Source organism: Rhinoderma darwinii, chromosome 11, assembly GCF_050947455.1.
Source record: "Rhinoderma darwinii isolate aRhiDar2 chromosome 11, aRhiDar2.hap1, whole genome shotgun sequence".
NCBI classification, from domain to species: Eukaryota; Metazoa; Chordata; class Amphibia; order Anura; family Rhinodermatidae; genus Rhinoderma; species Rhinoderma darwinii.
Genome location: NC_134697.1, coordinates 93,035,456 through 93,055,269, shown reverse-complemented (window position 1 = coordinate 93,055,269; position 19,814 = coordinate 93,035,456). Strand labels below are relative to the sequence as shown.

The window sequence follows — 19,814 nt, the reverse complement described above, 5'->3', positions numbered from 1 at the left end:
ACAGGGACGTAATGCCGGTAATATGGAGGAACAGTGACGTAATGCCGGTAAGGTGAAGGAACAGGGACATAATGCCAGTAAGATAAGGAAACAGGGACACAATGGCGGTAAGATGAGGGAACAGGGACATAATACAATTAATATGAAGGAACAGGGATGTAATGCCGGTAAGATGACGGAACAGGCACATAATGCCGGTTCAGATGAGGGAACAGGGACATAATGCCGGTAAGATGAGCGAACAGGGACATAATGCCTGTAATATGAAGGAACAAAGACATAATGCCTGTAATATGAAGGAATGGGACGGAATTCCGGTAATATGGAGGAACAGAGACATAATGCCGGTTCAAATGAGGGACAGGGACATAATGCCGGTAAGGTGAGGGAACAGGGACATAATGCTGGTAAGATGATTGAACAGGGACACAATGCCTGTAATATGAAGGAACAGGGACATATTGCTGGTAATATGAAGGAGCATGGACGTAATGCCGGTAAGATGAGGGAACAGGGACATATTACCGGCATTATGTCCCTGTACCCTCCTTCAGTGGACATAATGGCAGTAATATGAAGGAACAGGGACATAATACCTGTAATATGAAGGAACAGGGTCATAATGCCTGTAATATGAAGGAACAGGGACATAATGCCGGTAATATGAAGGAACAGGGACGTAATGTCGATAATATTAAGAAACAGGGACGTAATGCCGGTAATATGAAGGAATAGGGACGTAATTCCGGTAATATGGAGGAAGAGTGACGTAATGCCGGTAAGATGAAGGAACAGGGACATAATGCCGGTAAGATGAGGGAACAGGGACAAAATGCCGGTAAGATGAGGGAACAGGGACATAATGCCAAAAATATGAAGGAACAGGGACATAATGCCAGTAATATGAAGGAACAGGGACGTAATGCCGGTAAGATGACGGAACAGGCACATAATGCCGGTTCAGATGAGGGAATAGGGACATAATGCTGGTAAGATGAGGGAACAGGGACATAATGCCGGTAATATGAAGGAACAGGGACATAATGCCGATAATATGAAGGAACAGGGACGTAATGCCGGTAATATGAAGGAACAGGGACATAATGCCGGTAATATGAAGGAACAGGGACATAATGCCGGTAATATGAAAGTACGAAGCGGGAAAAGAGCGGCCGGTATTGTAAAATGAGCTTGCAATTCAAAATCTGAGTTAAGCCAATCAGCGGGAGGGGGAGGGATTGGTAATGTAAATTAGCTGAGAGAAACGCCCCGGAAGTGACATGAATAACAGTTCTCTCTGGTCCGCCCAAGGTCTATATAAAGACGCGCCCCGCGGTTCTCGGTACAATATTTCTCTTTAGCTCCAGCTTACAGGATGTCTGGTCGCGGTAAAGGAGGAAAAGGACTCGGAAAGGGCGGTGCCAAGCGGCATAGGAAGGTGCTCCGTGATAACATCCAGGGCATCACCAAGCCTGCCATCCGCCATCTAGCTCGTAAACACATCCGCTACGTAAACACATGGAGCGGCATCACAAGGCCATGTGGGACAATCGACATGCCCCACCATCATCATGTACATCTAATGAAGACCCCTCTTCCGCTGCTGCTGCTGCTCCGAGTCCCTGTCATCTAAGTAGTAGCCAGGCCTTATCCACCATGTCATTGTCATCATCATCATCACTGTCATCTAGTGCTCCTCCTACGTCCAGTCAGTTATCTATTACGGAATCGTTATCCAATAAGCAACAATATATACCCAGTCATCCACTTGTCGTGCGGCTTAATTCACACCTGGCTAAGTTGTTGGTGGTGCAGTCGCTGCCGTACCACCTGGTCGACTCCGCCGGCTTCAAGCAATTGATGGCGTGCGCTCAGCCTAGGTGGCGAATACCTAGCCGACATTACTTCTCCAAAACAGCTGTCCCTGCCTTGCACAAGCATGTGGAGGAAAAGGTGTGCCAGTCCTTGCAATTATCCATGTGCAGCAGGGTACATGCCACCGTCGACACGTGGAGCAGCAACTATGGGCAGGGACAGTACATGTCTTTCACGACCCACTGGGTCAATATTTTGCAGTCCGATTCACCACCGCAGCAATGCCAGGCATTACCACCTCCACGCTTGTATCTTTCTGGTTCAACTCCGGACACCAGGCGCCTACCATCCTCCTCCTCCTACTCCTCCTCCTCCTCCTTGCCTTCCTCCTTGGAGGTCTTCCCGTCCCCGACAGGACACAGCGTATCTTCCACTCCTCCTCCCTCCTCTTTTCATAGGTGCAAGGTGAAGCGCCACAACGCTGTCTTACACCTGCTGAGCCTGGGCGAGAAAAGCCACACAGGGCAGGAGCTGCTGCTGTGCATCAAGGAGGAAATCGCACGCTGGCTGTCTCCTCTGAAACTCACAGTGGGCAATGTTGTCTCTGATAACGGGAAGAACGTTGTGGCTGCACTGCGTCTAGGTCACCTGACACACGCTCCTTGCATGGCACATGTGATCAATCTGGTCATAACACGCTTCTTAAAGTCATATGTTGGTTTGAAGGGTGTGCTGGCCATGTCCAGGAGGGTTTGCGTTCGCTTTAGACGTTCGTATGCATTTAAGCACGCCCTCCTGGACAATCTCCCAGAACACAGCCTGATTTGTGACGTTCCAACACGCTGGAATTCCACCCTGCACATGTTGGACCGTCTGTAAGAACAGCGGAAAGCCGTGAATGATTTCCTGATGCAGCAGACGGGCAGCGTTTGGAGCCAGTGTAATTTCGAGCTCAGGCACTGGCAGCTGGTTAGAGACGCATGTCGCGTTTTGAGGCCCTTTGAAGAGGCCACACGATTTGTGAGCCGTGACGCTAGCGGAATGAACGATGTTATGCCGCTGATATTCATTATGGAGCAAACGCTCACAGCGATGATTCAGCAAAGGATGGAGGAAGGATCACATCTGGCTATGGATGTTGAGGAGGAGGAGGAGGATGAGGATGAGGAAACAGGACCTGAAGAGGAGCTGGATTTGGAGATGGAATCACAGGAAGGGATAGGGGACGAGGCAGCCGCACAACATGACAGTGATGGTGGCGATGACGAGTCTGACGACGACCTTGATGATGGACAACCATGGCAGTATGGGGCGGAGATGGAACCAACCGGGCCCTCTGAAACGCTGGCCAGGATGGCGAGCTGTATGCTTCGTTACTGTTGTATTGTTAGCATGAAGCAAAGAGATGAGTACTGGATAGCCACACTTTTAGACCCTCGGTATAAAGCCAGAATGGGGGAGTTCTTTGCGCCTTCCGAGAGGGAGGCAAAATTGGCTTATTATCGAGAGAAGCTATGCAGCCAGCTTGTCACGGCTTTCAAACGGCAAACACCTGCTGCAAGCATGTCTGACCGGGGGGCCACTCTCCGCTCCCCACTGTCTCATCGTTCCACCACCTCTGGCAGAGCTACCTCTGCAATAGGCGGCAGCAGCCAATTCAGTTTGGAAAATATGATGACAACATTTTTACATCCAATACCCCGACCTGACACACATCGTAGTCACCAAAGGGATGTTCACCATCACCAGGTGCAGCACCTAAACAACCAGGTTCACTCGTACCTGGACTGTGCCCTTTCTCCGTCAGAAATGCTGATCCCAGACCCCATGGACTTCTGGGTCAGCAGATTGGATCATTGGCAAGAACTGGCCCAGTTTGCCATGGGTGTACTGTCTTGTCCACCCTCCAGTGTAGCGTCAGAGAGGGTATTCAGCACGGCAGGGGGCTTCGTCACCCCTAATCGAACAAGATTGTGCGCCAACAGCTTGGAAAATCTCACGTTTCTGAAAATGAATCAAGCGTGGATCGGTGAGGATTTTAAAACCCCTGTGCCTGATGCCACTGATTAGATCTGACATTGCTGCTGCTACTGCCGCCTGCTACTGCCGCCTGCTACTGCCGCCTGCTACTGCCGCCTGCTACTACGGGATTCTGTCCTGTCCACTCTTTTTTTAATGTGCCGCTGTTGGTGCTGCTACTACTTCTACCACCAATCCACCCCAGTGCCGTCTGCTACAAGCAGGCCTGCCCCACCACAGGGCTTTGTCCTGTGATTGTCCAGTCTCTTTTTTTAATGTGCTGCTGCTACTACCAGTCTACCACCCGCCTTGCTGTCTGTGTTGGCTAGTACCTCTACTACCACTGTCGTCCAGTCTCTTTTTTTAATGTGCTGCTGCTACTACCAGTCTACCACCCTTGCTGTCTGTGTTGGCTAGTCTACCTCTACTACCACCAATACACCTCCACTGCCGCCCGTCTGCTACAAGCAGGCCTGCCCCACCACAGGGCTTTGTCCTGTGACTGTCGTCCAGTGTCTTCTAATGTGCTGCTACTGCTCACCCTTGCCAATAAAAAGGGTAAATTTTTGGAGGGCTTGTGAAAAGCCATTGCTTGTTGCTTTTACATCCATGTATGGAAGAACCCTGGCAGGCATCTGCCAAAAAAAGGGTAAATTTTTGGAGGGCTTGTCAAAAGCCATTGCTTGTTGCTTTTACATCCATGTATGGAAGAACCCCGGCAGGCATCTGCCAATAAAAAGGGTCAATTTTTGGAGGGCTTGTGAAAAGCCATTGCTTGTTGCTTTTACATCCATGTATGAAAGAACCCCGGCAGGCATCTGCCAAAAAAAAAGGGTAAATTTTTGGAGGGCTTGTGAAAAGCCATTGCTTGTTGCTTTTACATCCATGTATGGAAGAACCCCGGCAGGCATCTGCCAAAAAAAAGGGTCAATTTTTGGAGGGCTTGTGAAAAGCCATTGCTTGTTGCTTTTACATCCATGTATGGAACTCTTTTATTATAAAAGTAAAAAAAAACATAACAACAGCATCAGCCGATGTAAACCATAACCAAAATACAACATATACAAACATAAACATAAGACATTATATACATATTTTTAATACATCACTGTATTCCTCCATGTTCCCGGACTTGGCCAATTCCTCAACCAGCTACACTCATCCACATTCAACTTTTTTCGTATCCCCCCCACCTCTCAGTATCCATTTGCCCCCACTCACTCCCTTCCGTACTCATTTGAAACAATCAGCCAGAATGTGTCAAACCCCCCAACGTTCATAGCCATATTTATATACAACATACTTTAATCTTTACACCCACATATACATAAGAATATATATACACCTATATACACCTCCACCTATATACTTATATATATATATTTATTTATTTTTTATTTATTTTTTTTCCTTTTTTTTTATTTTTTTCTTTTTTCCTCAATATATATACTAACCCTAAGGCCTCATGCACACGACCGTGTTTTTGCATCCGCAATTCAACCGCAAATCCACGGGTTAATTGCGGACCCATTCATTTCTATGTGGCCATAACCACTATCCGTGTTTTCACGGCTCTCCGCATGTCCGCACATCCGTGCCGCAGAAACTCCGGACATGTCTTATTATGGGCCGCAAATGCGGTGCGGACATGCCAATAGAAGTCAATGGGCCCGTGGAAATTGCGGATACACCGCCGTGTGTCATCCGCAGTTTGCGGATTTGCGGAAGTGTTGCTAGGCGACGACCGGGAATGACTTCTGTCGTCGTGAAGTCTGGAGACAGTGCATGAAAGCAGCAGAGAGCAGCAGAGAGCAGCATGGCTTCAATAAACGTCGAGAAACTAATCATCCTGGTCCATCACAAGCCCTGTCTGTGGAATAAGCGGGTGGAAGAATATGCAGACAGGAATCTGAAAGATCTTGCCTGGCAGGAGGTCTGCAGTGAGGTGCATCTTACCGAGTGGGAGAAGGCAACTAAAGTGCAAAAGAAGCGCATGGGTAAGTTTCACACCTTGATGCGGTTTCTGAGTACTCCTGTCATGTCATAATGACATGCCTGACGTTTTGATTGTTGGCGGTTGGATCACTGAAACACCCACCAATCGCTGAAATGAAGCTGCAGAAGTGCACGTGAGATTGTGGGGGTCTCATGGCTCTGAACAGCACCGATCAAAACGTGACATGTCACTATGAGGGTATGTTCCCACACACTAATTACGGACGTAATTCGGGGGTGTTTGACCTCTATTACGCACGCTAAATACGCCGCAATAGCGTTGACAAACATCTGCCCAGTGAAAGCAATGGGCTGACGTTTGTGTGTTCAAGCGCCGTGTATATTTACGCGTCAATAGACGCCCGCGTCAAAGAAGTGACCTGTCACTTCTTGTGTCATAATTGGAGCCGTTATTCATGGGCTCCTATGAAAATCAATTACGTCCGTAAAGGACGCTGCGTTAAAGCGCCAGCACATGCCTTTACGGCTGAAATTACGGGTGATGTTTTCTCCTGAAACCAGCAACGTCATTTCAGCCGTTACGGACGCTGTCGTGTGGGCACATGGAAAACGTGGCAAGTCTGCTGTAGTTTCTGCAACGTCGGAATTACCTGTCAAATATGCAAATGTAGGTGCAGATTTGTTGCGTAAACAACAAAAATTTGCAGCATCATTTTCATATAATAAACAACATTTCCTAATATCTAGTAATGTACTCTTCTAAAATGTTGATCTGTGATTGGTTTATTTTATATCATAGTCGAAAACGTCAAAACACGCTGGAACACGTGCCGAGACCAATTAAAGCGTGAGATGAATGACAAGGGGAAGAGCGGAGACGGACGTCTGAAAAAAAAGCCATACATGTACACCAAACAACTTTCGTTTCTTCTTGATGTAATGCAGGTTGGCCCGTAAGTATTGCTTATATACTTTGATCATTGTAGTCTGCCCATGTAGCCAGTTGTGTAAGTACCGCTGTAGCAGCCGTAGCGACTGCTATGGGGACCGCGGCATGAGGGGACTCCACCATGTCCGGAGGCTCCGCTAGCAGCCGCTATGACGGCTACAGCGGGACGCAACTGAACACTACGGCTGAGCAGGGAGGTATCTCTCCGCTCTGACATTAAACAACAGACATGTATCCCCTAACCACTGAATAGGGGATACATGTGTGATCGCTGGCATTGACAGGGAGAACGGGGGACAGAAAGTACCCTGAACTTCTCCATCCCAAACCTCGTACTTTCGCCAGCTCCGTAAAAATGAATGGAGCCAAAGTCGTGCTTGTGCGCATACATAACCAGCGCTCCTTTCAATTTTTTGGAGCTGTGCAGACGGCAGAAATTAAGGGGACTTTCAGTCCCCCCTTCACCCTATCGCTGCCAGCGATAACGCATGTATTTGTAGGACACACTATAGGTGGCATTTGTCCGGGGGGCGGGGAGGGGGGCCTGTATGGCGTTAGGGCTCTGCATGTAGTGATGCATACATAGTGTATTTGCCCAGCTGTAGACATGACGTTAAATTACTACAAAAATTCCCTAACATTATGTTTTCATTTTCAAACAGAACCAAGGATAATCTGGAGGAAGAAGAAGACTCTGATGAGACTCAAATTGAAGAGCCTGACGTAGCTTTGGGGACTGCTAGGTCCACTTCCACTCCTGTGACAGCGGAACCAACAACAGTGGATAATCCAGTCTGTGCCGCGGACGAAGAAATTATACCCCGAGGTAAACGTCGACGTTCTGCCAAAGGTCCAACACGTACAGAGCCAAGGCAGGAAGTCGACTTGCGTGTATTAGAGCACTTGGAGAAAAGAGCTACTGAAACTGAAGAGGGCACCTTCTGTCGCGCTCTCTCTAATATTCTTAAAAGAGTGCCAATTTCCAGACAGATAAGGTGCCAAACAGCACTAATGGAAGTCGTGGAAATATTTGCGACACATCCTGACCCACGTGCAATGCATCAGGCCATCGAGTTTCATAGACGGGGGTGTGATGCAAGCACCTTCAACTCTGTCCCTCCAGCACCTGCAGCAACCGCCCAAGGCATCCAGCATCCGTCATATGTAGACTCAATGCCGCTATTCAGTGACGATCGTTCAGTTTATGGCATGCCAGGACCTTCTCAACAACAGTATGGGCAAATGCAGCAGGGGGAGGCAGTTCCACGACCACATCATGAACCTGCACCTTCGCAATCCTTTTACAATTTATAATTTAGTTATATAACATAGTTTTGTTTATGTTTGTTGACACTATTTTATGCAAGAAATAAAATAAGTTTATAGTTAATTATGTGTTTGTCTTTATTATTATTGCAAAACATAATGAGGTATTGGTTTGCATTTCTGCCAAATGCAAATGTATTTCTGTTTTTTTTTTTTTAATTCTTTATTAATTAAAAAAAAAAAAAAAGCGATTATTAGCTCGCAACCCGCGTCAAGGGTCCTCATTCTCTTGCGAGTCCCTACTCTACTACTGCAACTTTAACTACTAACATTTGTAACATAAACCGGAAATACAACAGTCCCTCTAAAATTTTAATTTGGCAGACGAAGCACATCCCTTTGCCAAGGAACGGCTCCCTCAGGTGATACAAAATAGTCTGTATACAAATTACGGACTGCCAGTCCAGACACTCCAGGTCTTCCATGTGGTGTGTAGTCCAAAGGGATGTAATTAGTAGAGAAATGGTTCAGCTCTGCGTCCACTGCCGACTCATGAATCCTCATAAAATTGTGGAGGACAACACAGGCTTGGATAACCTTTGTCACATTTTCAGGATTCATCTGAATGGAGCTCTGGAACACACGCCACTTGCTGCTTAGAATTCCGAAGGCGCACTCCACATACCGTCTTGCACGTGTAAGGCGGTAGTTAAAAATGCGCCTCTGTTCATCTAAGCCACGCCTAGGGAATGGACACATCAGGTGAGGGGACAGTCCGAAACCTTCATCACCCACAATGACAAAGGGTGCTGGTGGTCCTGTAGATCCTGGAAGCTGTCTAGGTTCCGGAAGGTCGAGCTGGTTAGATGCTAGACGTTCACCCATTCTGGAAGCCCTGAAGATGCCAGCATCCGCAGAGCTTCCATAGGCCCCAATATCGACAATTATAAACCGATAGTCACTGTCAGCCAAGGCCAACAGCACCACCGAGAAAAACTGCTTATAATTGAAATACTGAGACCCTGAGTGAGCAGGCTTTTTTACGCGGATGTGCTTACCATCTAGCGCACCAACACAGTTGGGAAACTGTGCTGATTGGAAGAAGCCATCTGCAATCCGAATCCAGTCCTCTGGCTTGGGCTTTGGCATAACTGCTGCTCGAAGTTGCTGCCAGATGACTTCGCAGGTAAGCTTGACAATCTTCGAAATAGTGGAGCACCCCAGCAGAAACTGGAAATGTAGCGATGCAAAGGAGTTGCCGGTAGCAAGAAATCTGTAAAAAAAAAAAAACATATATAACAAAATATGCACATACAGGAAAAATATCTGCAGCACGGTGGCAAGGCGGCAATATGCACAGGGGACAAGTATACTAATATTGTTTGCAGGGTAGAGACATGTCGTAGAAGGGGATTTAGGTTTTCTTACCTCAGAGTGACGATCAGGCGTTCCTCTGGAGAAATGCAACGTCTCATGGTGGTGTCCTGGAAGATCAGTCCAGGACGAAGGTCCGCCAGCAGACAGTCAAAAGTTTGCACGGACATACGGCAGTAGCTGAGGAACTTGTCCGGGTGCTGCCGCAGGTCTGAGTACAGCATGTTAAAATGCCCCTTCCTAAGCCGTTGTGAGATAATGGGGTGAACCCAATATCTCCTCCTCCTCGGTTCTTCGTCCAGCATTGGTGGTTGCTGTCCAAATCGCCTGGAGAGGAGCCAGTGCAGGAGTACATCATCCACATTATCAGAAGACATGTTCGCAGTGAGTAACTGACAAAAACCACAGCTATATCAGCAGCGCAATCTCACTGAACTCGCACAAAGCAAAGTTCAGGAAAAATGCAGCAGGAAATGGCTCCAGAGCGATCATGTGACCTTCTAAAGGGGGTTTGACCAAGCTTTTGGCATCCTGTTTAAAAGTCCTTTTTTTTTTTTTTTTTTTTTCATCCGCATTTTTGCGGATTACATACGGATGAACTGCGGATTACATACGGATGAACTGCGGATGACATTCCACGGAACACGGTCCTGGAATTTGCGGACCAGAAAAACACCACGGTCGTGTGCATGAGGCCTAACTCTAACTAACCTAACCCTTCACCACACCAGGCCAACACCCCGCCTCATGTCCGCTTAGTCCTGATGCTGGCCTCCGCCACCACACCGTAGACCTCCCACTCAGACCCTCGCCCCATGTCCTCTCATGTTCTGCATAGTCCGGGCCCGAGCGGGAGAAAAAAATTGAAAACAATATAATCCTCCCCACACCCCCCCATTCCCCCACCCAACCTATCTAAACCCCTGTCACGCTTCCTCGCATATACATAACAACAAAAAAACACAACCCGAAAGCACCAAGTTCGGTTCCTGTAAGCCTTTATTCTGCCTTTATGTACTGAAAACAAAAAACTCTGCCGTGCACAATCCCAGCCTACCACCAGAAAGAGGAGAAAGAGACCCACCCGACCCCCCCAGGGATAGGATCCACCCACGCCGACACCTTCCCTATCGCTTCCCCTATCGCTTTCCCCTAAAGCTGTCCCTTCTCTTACCCTCTGTTTGATCTAGCCCTAAACTCGCCCTCCTTTCCCTATTGTTTTCCCTATCGCTTAATTTTTTAGTGCCTAAGCGAGGGCGGACCCCCCCCAGATGAGCCAGATGAGCCCCCCCCTAAGGTCAATACCCTAAGGCACCCCAAAAGAAAAGCCCCTCCATAGGCGAGAGGCTTTGGATGCTCCCAGTCTATCAACCTCCAAAGAACGTACCTTCACCAAGCCACCGATGATGTTCCCTACAACTTCTTCCACCAGAAGGATTTTGCTCTGCGTAGATACTAAACACCATGCGTTCCAGGTAAAGTGCCTAACCACTATGCTAACTAAAAAAAGAAGTGTTACGGTCCCTACCACCTAGGTCTCCGAACATCCCATGAGCCCACCCGGCCTAGGAGAGGTTGGCTAAGCCGAGCCAGCCGATGGAGGCACCCACCCTTTTGTACACCTCTGCATTAAAGGAGCAATGAAGCAGGAAATGCTCCATACTCTCTAGTGTATCGCTACACTCCTCCCGAGGACATCCTCTGTCATCAGTGTTTCTGTACTTCAAATTGCCCCTTACGTACAGTCTCCCGTGGAAGCAGCGCCAAGCCAGATCCCAAAACTTCTGGGGAATCCTCACTGAATTTAAAAGTTTTAATCCCTCCCCGAGGTCACTACTTGGGCAGTCTTTGAGAGCCAGGGGCTTCCGGAAGTGGGTCATCAGAACCCTTCTGTCGAGGAATTTCCTCGGCATGGTCCTGATCTCCCACACCTCGAGACCCCACCGGCGTACCATCTTCAAGACCAGGGCGGCATAAGCCGGGAGATGTCCATGGGGTGTACGCAGGTCTTTCACTTGGCCTCCTCTCTCCCATTCCTGGAAGAAGGGCTGAAACCACTCCCTGTAGGAGAGAATCCACCAAGGAGCCCTCTCTTGCCAGAGGTTTGCCATATTGATCTTAACAAAGGTGTTCACTAGGAACACCACTGGGTTAACCATACCTAACCCTCCTAGTTTCCTTGGTAGATGCGTAACTTCTCTCTTAATTAGGTTGAGCCTGTTCCCCCATAACAGTTGGAAGAACAGGCTATAGACCCGAGCCCAGAGAGGTTCTGGCAAGATGCACACACTGCCGAGGTATAGCAACATGGGCACCAGGTAAGCTTTGGCCAAGTGAACCCTTTCTCTAAGGGTTAAGGACCAACCCTTCCATTGGCCGACCTTCTGGGCAACTAACTTTAGCCTGTCATCCCAGTTTTTCTTGGGATAATCACCCGGGCCAAATTCCACTCCTAAGATCTTTGCAGACCCCTGAGGTTCTGGAAGGGTGCCCAGGAGACCAAAACTAGCCAGAGACTTACGCACTTGTCACGGTTAACCCTGAATCCAGATGCCCGTGAGTAACATTCCACTTCTGACATCACCCACTCCGCCTCCCCTTGCGAGGAGACGAAAATGGAGATGTCATCCGCGTATGCAACCACCCTCTGAGTGGCTTCCGGCCCTTCCAAGCCGACCCCGATCCCCGCCAACGGTCCACGGTCAACCCTTCTTAAAAAAGGGTCAATCGCAAACACATATAGCAGGGGACTCAAAGGACAGCCCTGGCGGACACCAGACCCAACCTCAAAGGGGGTTCCAACCCAACCGTTAACCAGTGCGAAAGTCTCTGCCCCAGCGTATAAGGTCTGGAGCCAATTGACAAACCCTCCCGGCAGACCATACCTCAGAAGGACCGACCATAGATACTTGTGATTCACTCGGTCAAACACTTTGGCCTGGTCCAAGGACAGAACGTACCCCTTCCACTGGCCAGAATTTCCCCGTTCCACTGCCTCTCTGACACTGAGGACAGCACTAAAAGTGCTGCGGCCTGGAACGGAACAATGCTGGACCAGCGAAAGAAGCCGGGGTGCAAATTTCACCAACCGATTAAACAGCACCTTTGCGAGAACCTTTCTGTCCGTATTGTGGAGCGCTATGGGACGCCAATTCTCAATACGAGTCGAATCCTTACCTTTTGATAGAACAATCAAAGCTGACCTCCTCATTGACCTCGGCAGAGTGCCCGAGGATAGACACTCATTAAATACAGATGTCAATAGAGGAACTAGGGTTCCTTTAAAGGTCTTGTAGAACTCGGATGTTAAGCCACCCGGCCCTGGCGATTTTTTCAGACCTAGTCCGTCAATCGCCAGCATTACTTCCTCTTCTTTGATTGGATCTATCAAGACATTAAGGGAGGAATCCTCTCCTGGCTCAGGGATAGTTTCAGCCAGGAAAGTCGACATCTCCTCTCGGTCTGGATCCTGCCTACCCAAAAGGTGAGAGTAGAAGGATCTAACGACCTCCAGGATCCCTGACTTGGATCTCCTCAGGGACCCTGTACTGTCTATTAGTCCTGTCACTATTTTACGACTCACTGACATCTTACAGTTCCTGTAGGGGTCGGGCGAGCGGTACCTCCCGAAATCCCTCTCAAGAACCAAAGATGCGTGCCAATCATACTGACACCTTTTGAGCAGCGCTTTCACCCCGAAGATCTCCTCCTGACTACCTCCGTCCGAGACCAGACGTTCGAGTTTCCTCCTCAGTTCCTGATACAGGCGGTACCTGCTCATGGACCTGAGGCCTGAAAGCTGGCGGAAAAATCCTGCTACCCGATATTTAATCAACTCCCACCACTCAGACTTAGTGCCACCTAGATCCAACAAAGGTACCTGGTCCTGGAGAAAATCTTCAAAGGCCTGTCTTATTTCTGCTTCTTCCAGGAGAGAGGAATTCAGCCTCCATATACCTCGACCCATCCGAAGGGATTCTGCAATGTTCAGAGAAAACAAAATCATACAGTGGTCGGAGAATTCCACCTCAACAACGGACACTGGTGAAGAGATGGCTTCCTCCTTCAAAAAAAAACTATCTATCCTAGACCTACAGCTTCCTCTTTGATAGGTGAACCCGGGGTGACCTGGGGTATGCCTGATGTGGATATCCACCAGGCGAGCTTCGCTAGCTATGCTATTTAAGGCTACACTATCGTAGGCCAGTCTGTCTATGGAACCTCCTCTATCGCGGGGTCTAACGACAGTGTTAAAATCCCCTCCAAAGATGACCTGTCGACTAGAAAAAAGGAAAGGCTTAATCCTCATGAAGAGATTTTTTCGATCCCACTTAGTTTGGGGACCATAGATGTTGATTAATCGCAATTCTTGTCCCTTTATGAGACCATCTAAAATCAGGCACCTCCCCATTTCTAATTCTATCATCCGTCGGCATTTCACCGCTGCGGTGAAAAGAACCGCCACACCGCTATATGGCTCGGCCGCAAGAGACCAGTAGGAGGGCCCGCGTCGCCAATCCCTCCTGGCTTTTACGACGTCTGCCAAAAGTGACGTCCTGGTCTCCTGCAAAAACAAAATGTCAGCTTCAACTCGGCTGAGAAAATCAAAGGCCGCAAATTTAGCCATATCTGACTTAATGCTGGTGACATTAATGGAAGCCAGCGTCAACGGTATGGGTACCGCCATCCTGGATGATAAAATTAGATGGCTTTCTTCTTCCTACCCCTGTCATGGTCTGAGGAGGACCCCCCAGACTCTCTTCCTTTCTTGACACGTTTTTTTGAGGTGGTGGAGTCCATTCCCTCCTGGCGGACCTCCCCCCCCTCACTCACACTCCCATCCTCGTCCCCCTGCCCCAGGTTGACCCCTGCCCCAGAGGCCTTTGTACCTCTCGGGGGAAGGGGTCCAGCACCCTCTGAGACCCCTACCTCACCCTCCTCTTCACTTTGCTGAAGAGCCGGAAAATCCATGGAGGACTTGGTAGCGGTTGGGGGAGAGCACCAGAGGGGTGCAGATGTTGCCTTCCGTGGCCGGGGCTTGGCCAGATGACTTTGGCCCGCTCAGGATCTTGCCCTGTGTCCCAGGTGATTTTTTAGGCTGTACCCTCTCTTCCTCACCAACACTTTCATATTGGGAGGATTGAGAGTCCTCAGCCACTTGCTCCCTCTGGATCCTCCTGACCTCCTCATCCAATTCAGCGTCCCCAAGGGCATCCGTCTCCAGGGCAGGCTCCGGGTTCAGGCCAGAGGTCCGCCCAGTTGCCTGGGTTTCCCTCAGCTCCCTCTCCTTTTGCCTCTTCTCCAGCCTTCGATGGTAGGAAGGCTGGAGCCCTTTCCTTGATGTCTTCACTTGCCCTTTTGCTCTGCCCTCTCTGCACGCCTCCCCACCCACAGGAGCCACCCCACTCTCTCCTCCTGCAGGCTTGGCGACGGCATTGACCACGGAGCGGGGACACCTACTGAATGGGTGACCTAAGTCACCACACAGGTGACACCTAATCTGGTCACACGATGCAGCTAGATGACCTATCCCCCCACAATGAGCGCACTTCTGTACTGTGCAAGCTGCACTCAAATGCGAGGGGTCGCCGCACCGGTGACACAGCCTTGGTTGCCCCTGGTAGAAGACCAGGATACGATCCCTCCCAAGGAAAGCAGAGGATGGGATGTGGGACACAGTTTGCCCCAGACGTTTAAGTTTCACCATAAACGTCCAGGCCCCCGACCAGATGCCAAACTCGTCCAGGTTCTTCCTGGGCATCTCCGCTACTTCCCCATACCGACTTAGCCAGGTCATGATGTCAACGCAAGAAAGTGACTCGTTACGGGTGAGAACGGTCACCTTCTTGAGACCATTCTGACGGGATATTGCTTGTGCAGCAAAATCCCGCCAGCCGGGCTCGTCCTTCACCAGCTCATAATTCCCCCAGAAGACCTCTAGGCCTCCCGGTTGAACAAAGCTGATGTCGAACTCAGCTGAGCCATGAGGATGTATCAGGGCGAAGTTGTCACGCGCCCTGAAGCCCATCCCCAGAAGCAGCTCCACCACCGTTTTTCTGGGGGGACAGATTTCATTGCCACGCCACCGGAGACGGACCACATTCCTCCTGACCACAGCCTGCCCGGTTGTCGGGAGCGACCACTGATCTCCTCTTTTCTCTCGGAAGGCCTCTAACCCGTACCTATCTATCCAGAAGGATAGATCCCTCTGCACACCCTCTATGGTTAGGGACTGCTTCCCCTCCCTTAAGGCCTGCAGGTGGCGCTGTTGCAAGTGACCCTCGCCAGGGCCCGAGGACGAGGGTGGGCGGGCCGGCGGTCCCCCCCCCCCACTACCCCGGCATAAGTCCTGCTTGGGGCGCTGGGAAGGGGAGCGCCAGGTCCCCCCACACTTCCGGCTGAAACATCCTCCCGTGATCCTAACACCCTTTTGGCCAAGCCAGGTTCCACATTGTTACGTTTTTCCTTAGCCTTCCCTGCCCTGACCCCCACCCCCACCTCATCAGGCGCAACTATGGAGGGGACATAAGCGGCACCTCAACGCAACCCTCCGCATCATTGGTGTCCATGTCACTTGCCAGGGCAGGGAGAGGCACTTCTTCATTTATATTTACATTAGCATTTACATTAACATTTTTATTCACATTTGCATTTTTATTCACATTTGCATTTTTATTCACATTTGCATTTTTATTCATATTTGCATTTTTATTCATATTTTTATTCATATTTTTTTTTTCCACTGTATTTACTGTATTCACTGTATTATTGGCTTCTCTATTCTTTATCATGTTGCTTTCTGCTTCTATAAGCATTTCGCATGATGAGCTGCTTTGCAGTGGCCGCTCTGTGCATATGCCAGCCGGGCCACTCCCCTCCTCCGCTCTGGAGTGTCCGGCTCCGCCCCTTTCACCTGCCAGGCTGCACAGCAGCGGCCGCTCCGCGTGTTTACCAGCCAGGCCTCTCCCCTCCTCCACTCTGGAGTGGCCGGCTCCGCCTCCAGCAGAGGCTTTGGCTACGCCCTTGTCCGAGGCGTCGGGAGCCCGCTGGCCTATCACACTGGCCGGTCCCGGTGCGACCGGACCGGCCTCGTTGCAGGCACCCGACCCGCGGGACAGCGGTGCCCTCGACTTCCGGTCCGCCCCCTCCTCCGGTATGCGGCTCACACCGCACACCGGTCTCCGGGGCTCGCCATCAGCCGGGACTGGGGCCACGCCCCCTGCAGCGCTCTGACAGCCAGCGTCGCCCACTTCACAGTGAGCGGCTTCCGGCGCCATCTTGCCCGCCCTCGATGCTATCTCCCCGCTTTCCCGCCCAGACTCCACTGCAGAAGCCGGGGCTGGGGGGTTTGCGGGTCCTGCACGTCGGACCAGAATCTCTTCTGGCCCGGAGTGCAGGGGAGACCCGTGCACATATACAAGTCTCACCTCTCTTCTTTCTTCCATCTGTCTCCTCAGCTTTTTCCATCTCCTCCGCTCTGTTGCTGTACTTCTCTCACCTTCCTCCGGGGGCAGCTCCGTGCCGAAGCTGAACCCCTCCAGCGATACTGGGGATTCCTGGTCACGTATCTGGGTCATCATACTGGGGGGGGGGGGGGTGCTCCCCCTCGGACACGGAGCTGCTCCCCGAATCTGGCAGCTGTGCTGCACCTGGCAAGATAGAACTCGCCAGAACTGACTGACCCGAATCCTCCTGCACAGGAACCGGTACTGACTTGCCAGGGTTTTCCTCGTCCGCAGTTCCTCTGCTTGCTGTCACCTTGCTTGCTGTCAGTTTTTTTTTTCTTTGTTTTCATTTTGGTTTAATCCTTCCATTTGCTGGAACCTGTCGTCGTTACGTAATTTCTCTGTGAAGGCTCCTCCCCTTTCCAGAATTACGTCTCTCCTGTCTTCCACCTCATTTACCTCCAGCAGCAGGGAGCGGACCTGTGCCGAGTATTTGGCCCGCCTGCTGCCGGAGGATTTTGCCGCTCTCTGCCGGGCCGCCGTCACTTCTCCTCGGAGCCGCTGCAGGGACTTCCCCAGGTCTTTATATTCCTCGAGGTGGGCCACCAGGCGGGAGCCAAAAGTAGTGGCCTCCTCTCCCGGCCTCAGTGACCCCCACTCCACGAGGTCCCTGCAGCCATGGTGTTCCGGTCCTGCTTCTCCTTGCTCCATTGCCTCTGCTCTCCTGGCGGCATGCTGCGATGCCCCAGCCGCCTGGGGGGGTGAGGCCACATTGATGCAGCCCCGCGATGTCCTCCTCTCCCCTGGGGCTGGCTCAGCTTTCCCAGCCGACTGGGATGTCCCTCCACCCCCCACCGGTCTGCTCCGGAGGGTGGAGGCCCGGGACTCCATCTCCAGATGGAGCCCCCCTCGGGGCACACTGCTAGCCCAGGCAGATGTACTATACCTGGGCAGATAACAGAGCAGAGTCCCTGGGAAGGTATGCAAAAAACACCACACCCAAAGTAAGCACCTCCTCTCTCCTCAGAGAGCAAGTCGCATCTGCCAATAAAAAGGGTCAATTTTTGGAGGGCTTGTCAAAAGCCATTGCTTCTTCTTTTACCACCTTATAGGTATGAACCCTGGCAGGCATCAGCCGCCTAAAATGGTTAATTTGTGTACCTTTTTTAACAATGCATTAAGCATACAACATGCACCAGTGCAGTGGTTTCTGTTAGTTATCACCGTGTCCCATCCGTTTTCCTAGAGCCATACATGTTGGCGTAACTTTGACACCTTAAAGACAGCTCAAAAGTACTTGGATACCCTCATGGGTGACCTAAGAGTGTTATACAGGGCTTCTAGGGCTTTAAAACAGTGTTATACACAATTTTTAGGGGCTTTCTTGTATTACAGGTTCGGTCCGAATCAAACTTTTTCATGAAATTCGGCGAACCTGCCGAACCGAACTTTTCATAAGAAACTGATGCAGCTGATACGACATTTTACAAGAGTAAAACCCAATGTTGGAGGGGCCGTGTTTTCCAAGCTGCTCTCATTGCTACAAATGTTACGAGATTTTCAAAACAAACTACCAATTTGCAGCACCAAGTTCCACATAAGTATGGACTTGCATTGTCTTGTATGTCACTTTGCCAGACTGCTGGTATAATCGAGCTGCTGGCAATACAATGACAGGAAACAGAATGCACCTATTTCTACTTCGTACTAACACTGTGCGTTGTCTATACTTAGGACTCACCTCATCCCACTAACGCATGAAGTTGCTGCAGAGTAACATTTACTGAGACGCATTCGAAGAATCCAGTGAGACTGGAAGATATAATTTAAGATATTATGTAGTCGGGGACGGGTTGTAGATCGTGAACATGAATCACTGGAGTAGTTGTACTATTAATGTGTCCTGTACAGTATAGTTAGTGCACCAACGAGGACAGCGCCACCATCTGCACGAGGCAGTAGTGAATGTGTAGGTCATGAGTAACGCGGTTCAATGTTTATCCCCGCGGTATATGAATTCATATGGGTAGATCTCTGTACAAGCAGAGCCACTTATCTGGCGCAGAACGTTTACATATCGGAGATCAGCGGTGAGAGCTCTGTTCTAAGGATCACGTGGGCGGCTCTTAAAAGAGCCTTTGTGGTTAAATGTGGGATAAGCGGTGCTCACTTGCTCTTGGCGCTTTTGCTGCTCTCGGTCTTCTTGGGCAGCAGAACGGCCTGGATGTTGGGCAGGACGCCTCCCTGAGCGATGGTCACACCACCCAGCAGCTTGTTGAGCTCCTCGTCATTGCGCACGGCCAGCTGCAGGTGACGGGGGATGATTCGGGTCTTCTTGTTGTCCCGGGCGGCATTTCCGGCCAGTTCCAGGATCTCAGCGGTCAGATATTCCAGCACAGCGGCCATGTAAACCGGAGCGCCGGCACCCACCCTCTGAGCGTAGTTGCCCTTGCGGAGAAGTCTGTGCACACGACCGACAGGGAACTGAAGTCCTGCCCGGGATGAGCGGTACTTGGCTTTAGCCCGCACTTTGCCTCCTTGCTTTCCTCTTCCAGACATGTCTATTATCTGATCAGATCTAACGGCTGCGCTCCGACCGTCACTTCTTATACCCGGATGGAGCAGAGAGCTTCTTCTCTGATTGGCCGCATCTAAAACTTGTATTCAACGCCAGACTCTGTAGCCAATGAGGAAGTAGAATATTTCTATAGACTCGCAGATAACACCACGCCCCCTCCTCTGTCTCTACCAATAGGAACATCTCCCGCCTGAACTCGAATGGAGCAGGAATAAAGCAGCGGCGGCTTCTTCTCATTAGGCGCCAAGTAATGTGCCCCGTCCCTGCAGGAAGGACCCAAAGGCTCTTCTAAGAGCCCCCCACCAAGTCTACAACAGAGCTGCCGCCTCCATCTTGTGCTTATTCGTGCGCATGTCTTTATTCCCGCTGGTCTCCCATGTCTGGAAGAGTCGTTCAGTCCGTGCAGCCGCTC

The 19,814-nt window shown here is 50.4% G+C and overlaps 1 protein-coding gene across 1 annotated transcript; it reads right to left on the bottom strand.

The window, feature by feature from the left end:
* Positions 1-18,990: 18,990 nt before the first annotated feature.
* Positions 18,991-19,383, bottom strand: LOC142663378 (histone H2A type 1-like). The gene has a single exon (XM_075841984.1). It carries the CDS (start codon positions 19,381-19,383, stop codon positions 18,991-18,993), a length of 393 nt encoding a protein of 130 aa, XP_075698099.1.
* Between the last annotated feature and the right edge of the window lie 431 nt (positions 19,384-19,814).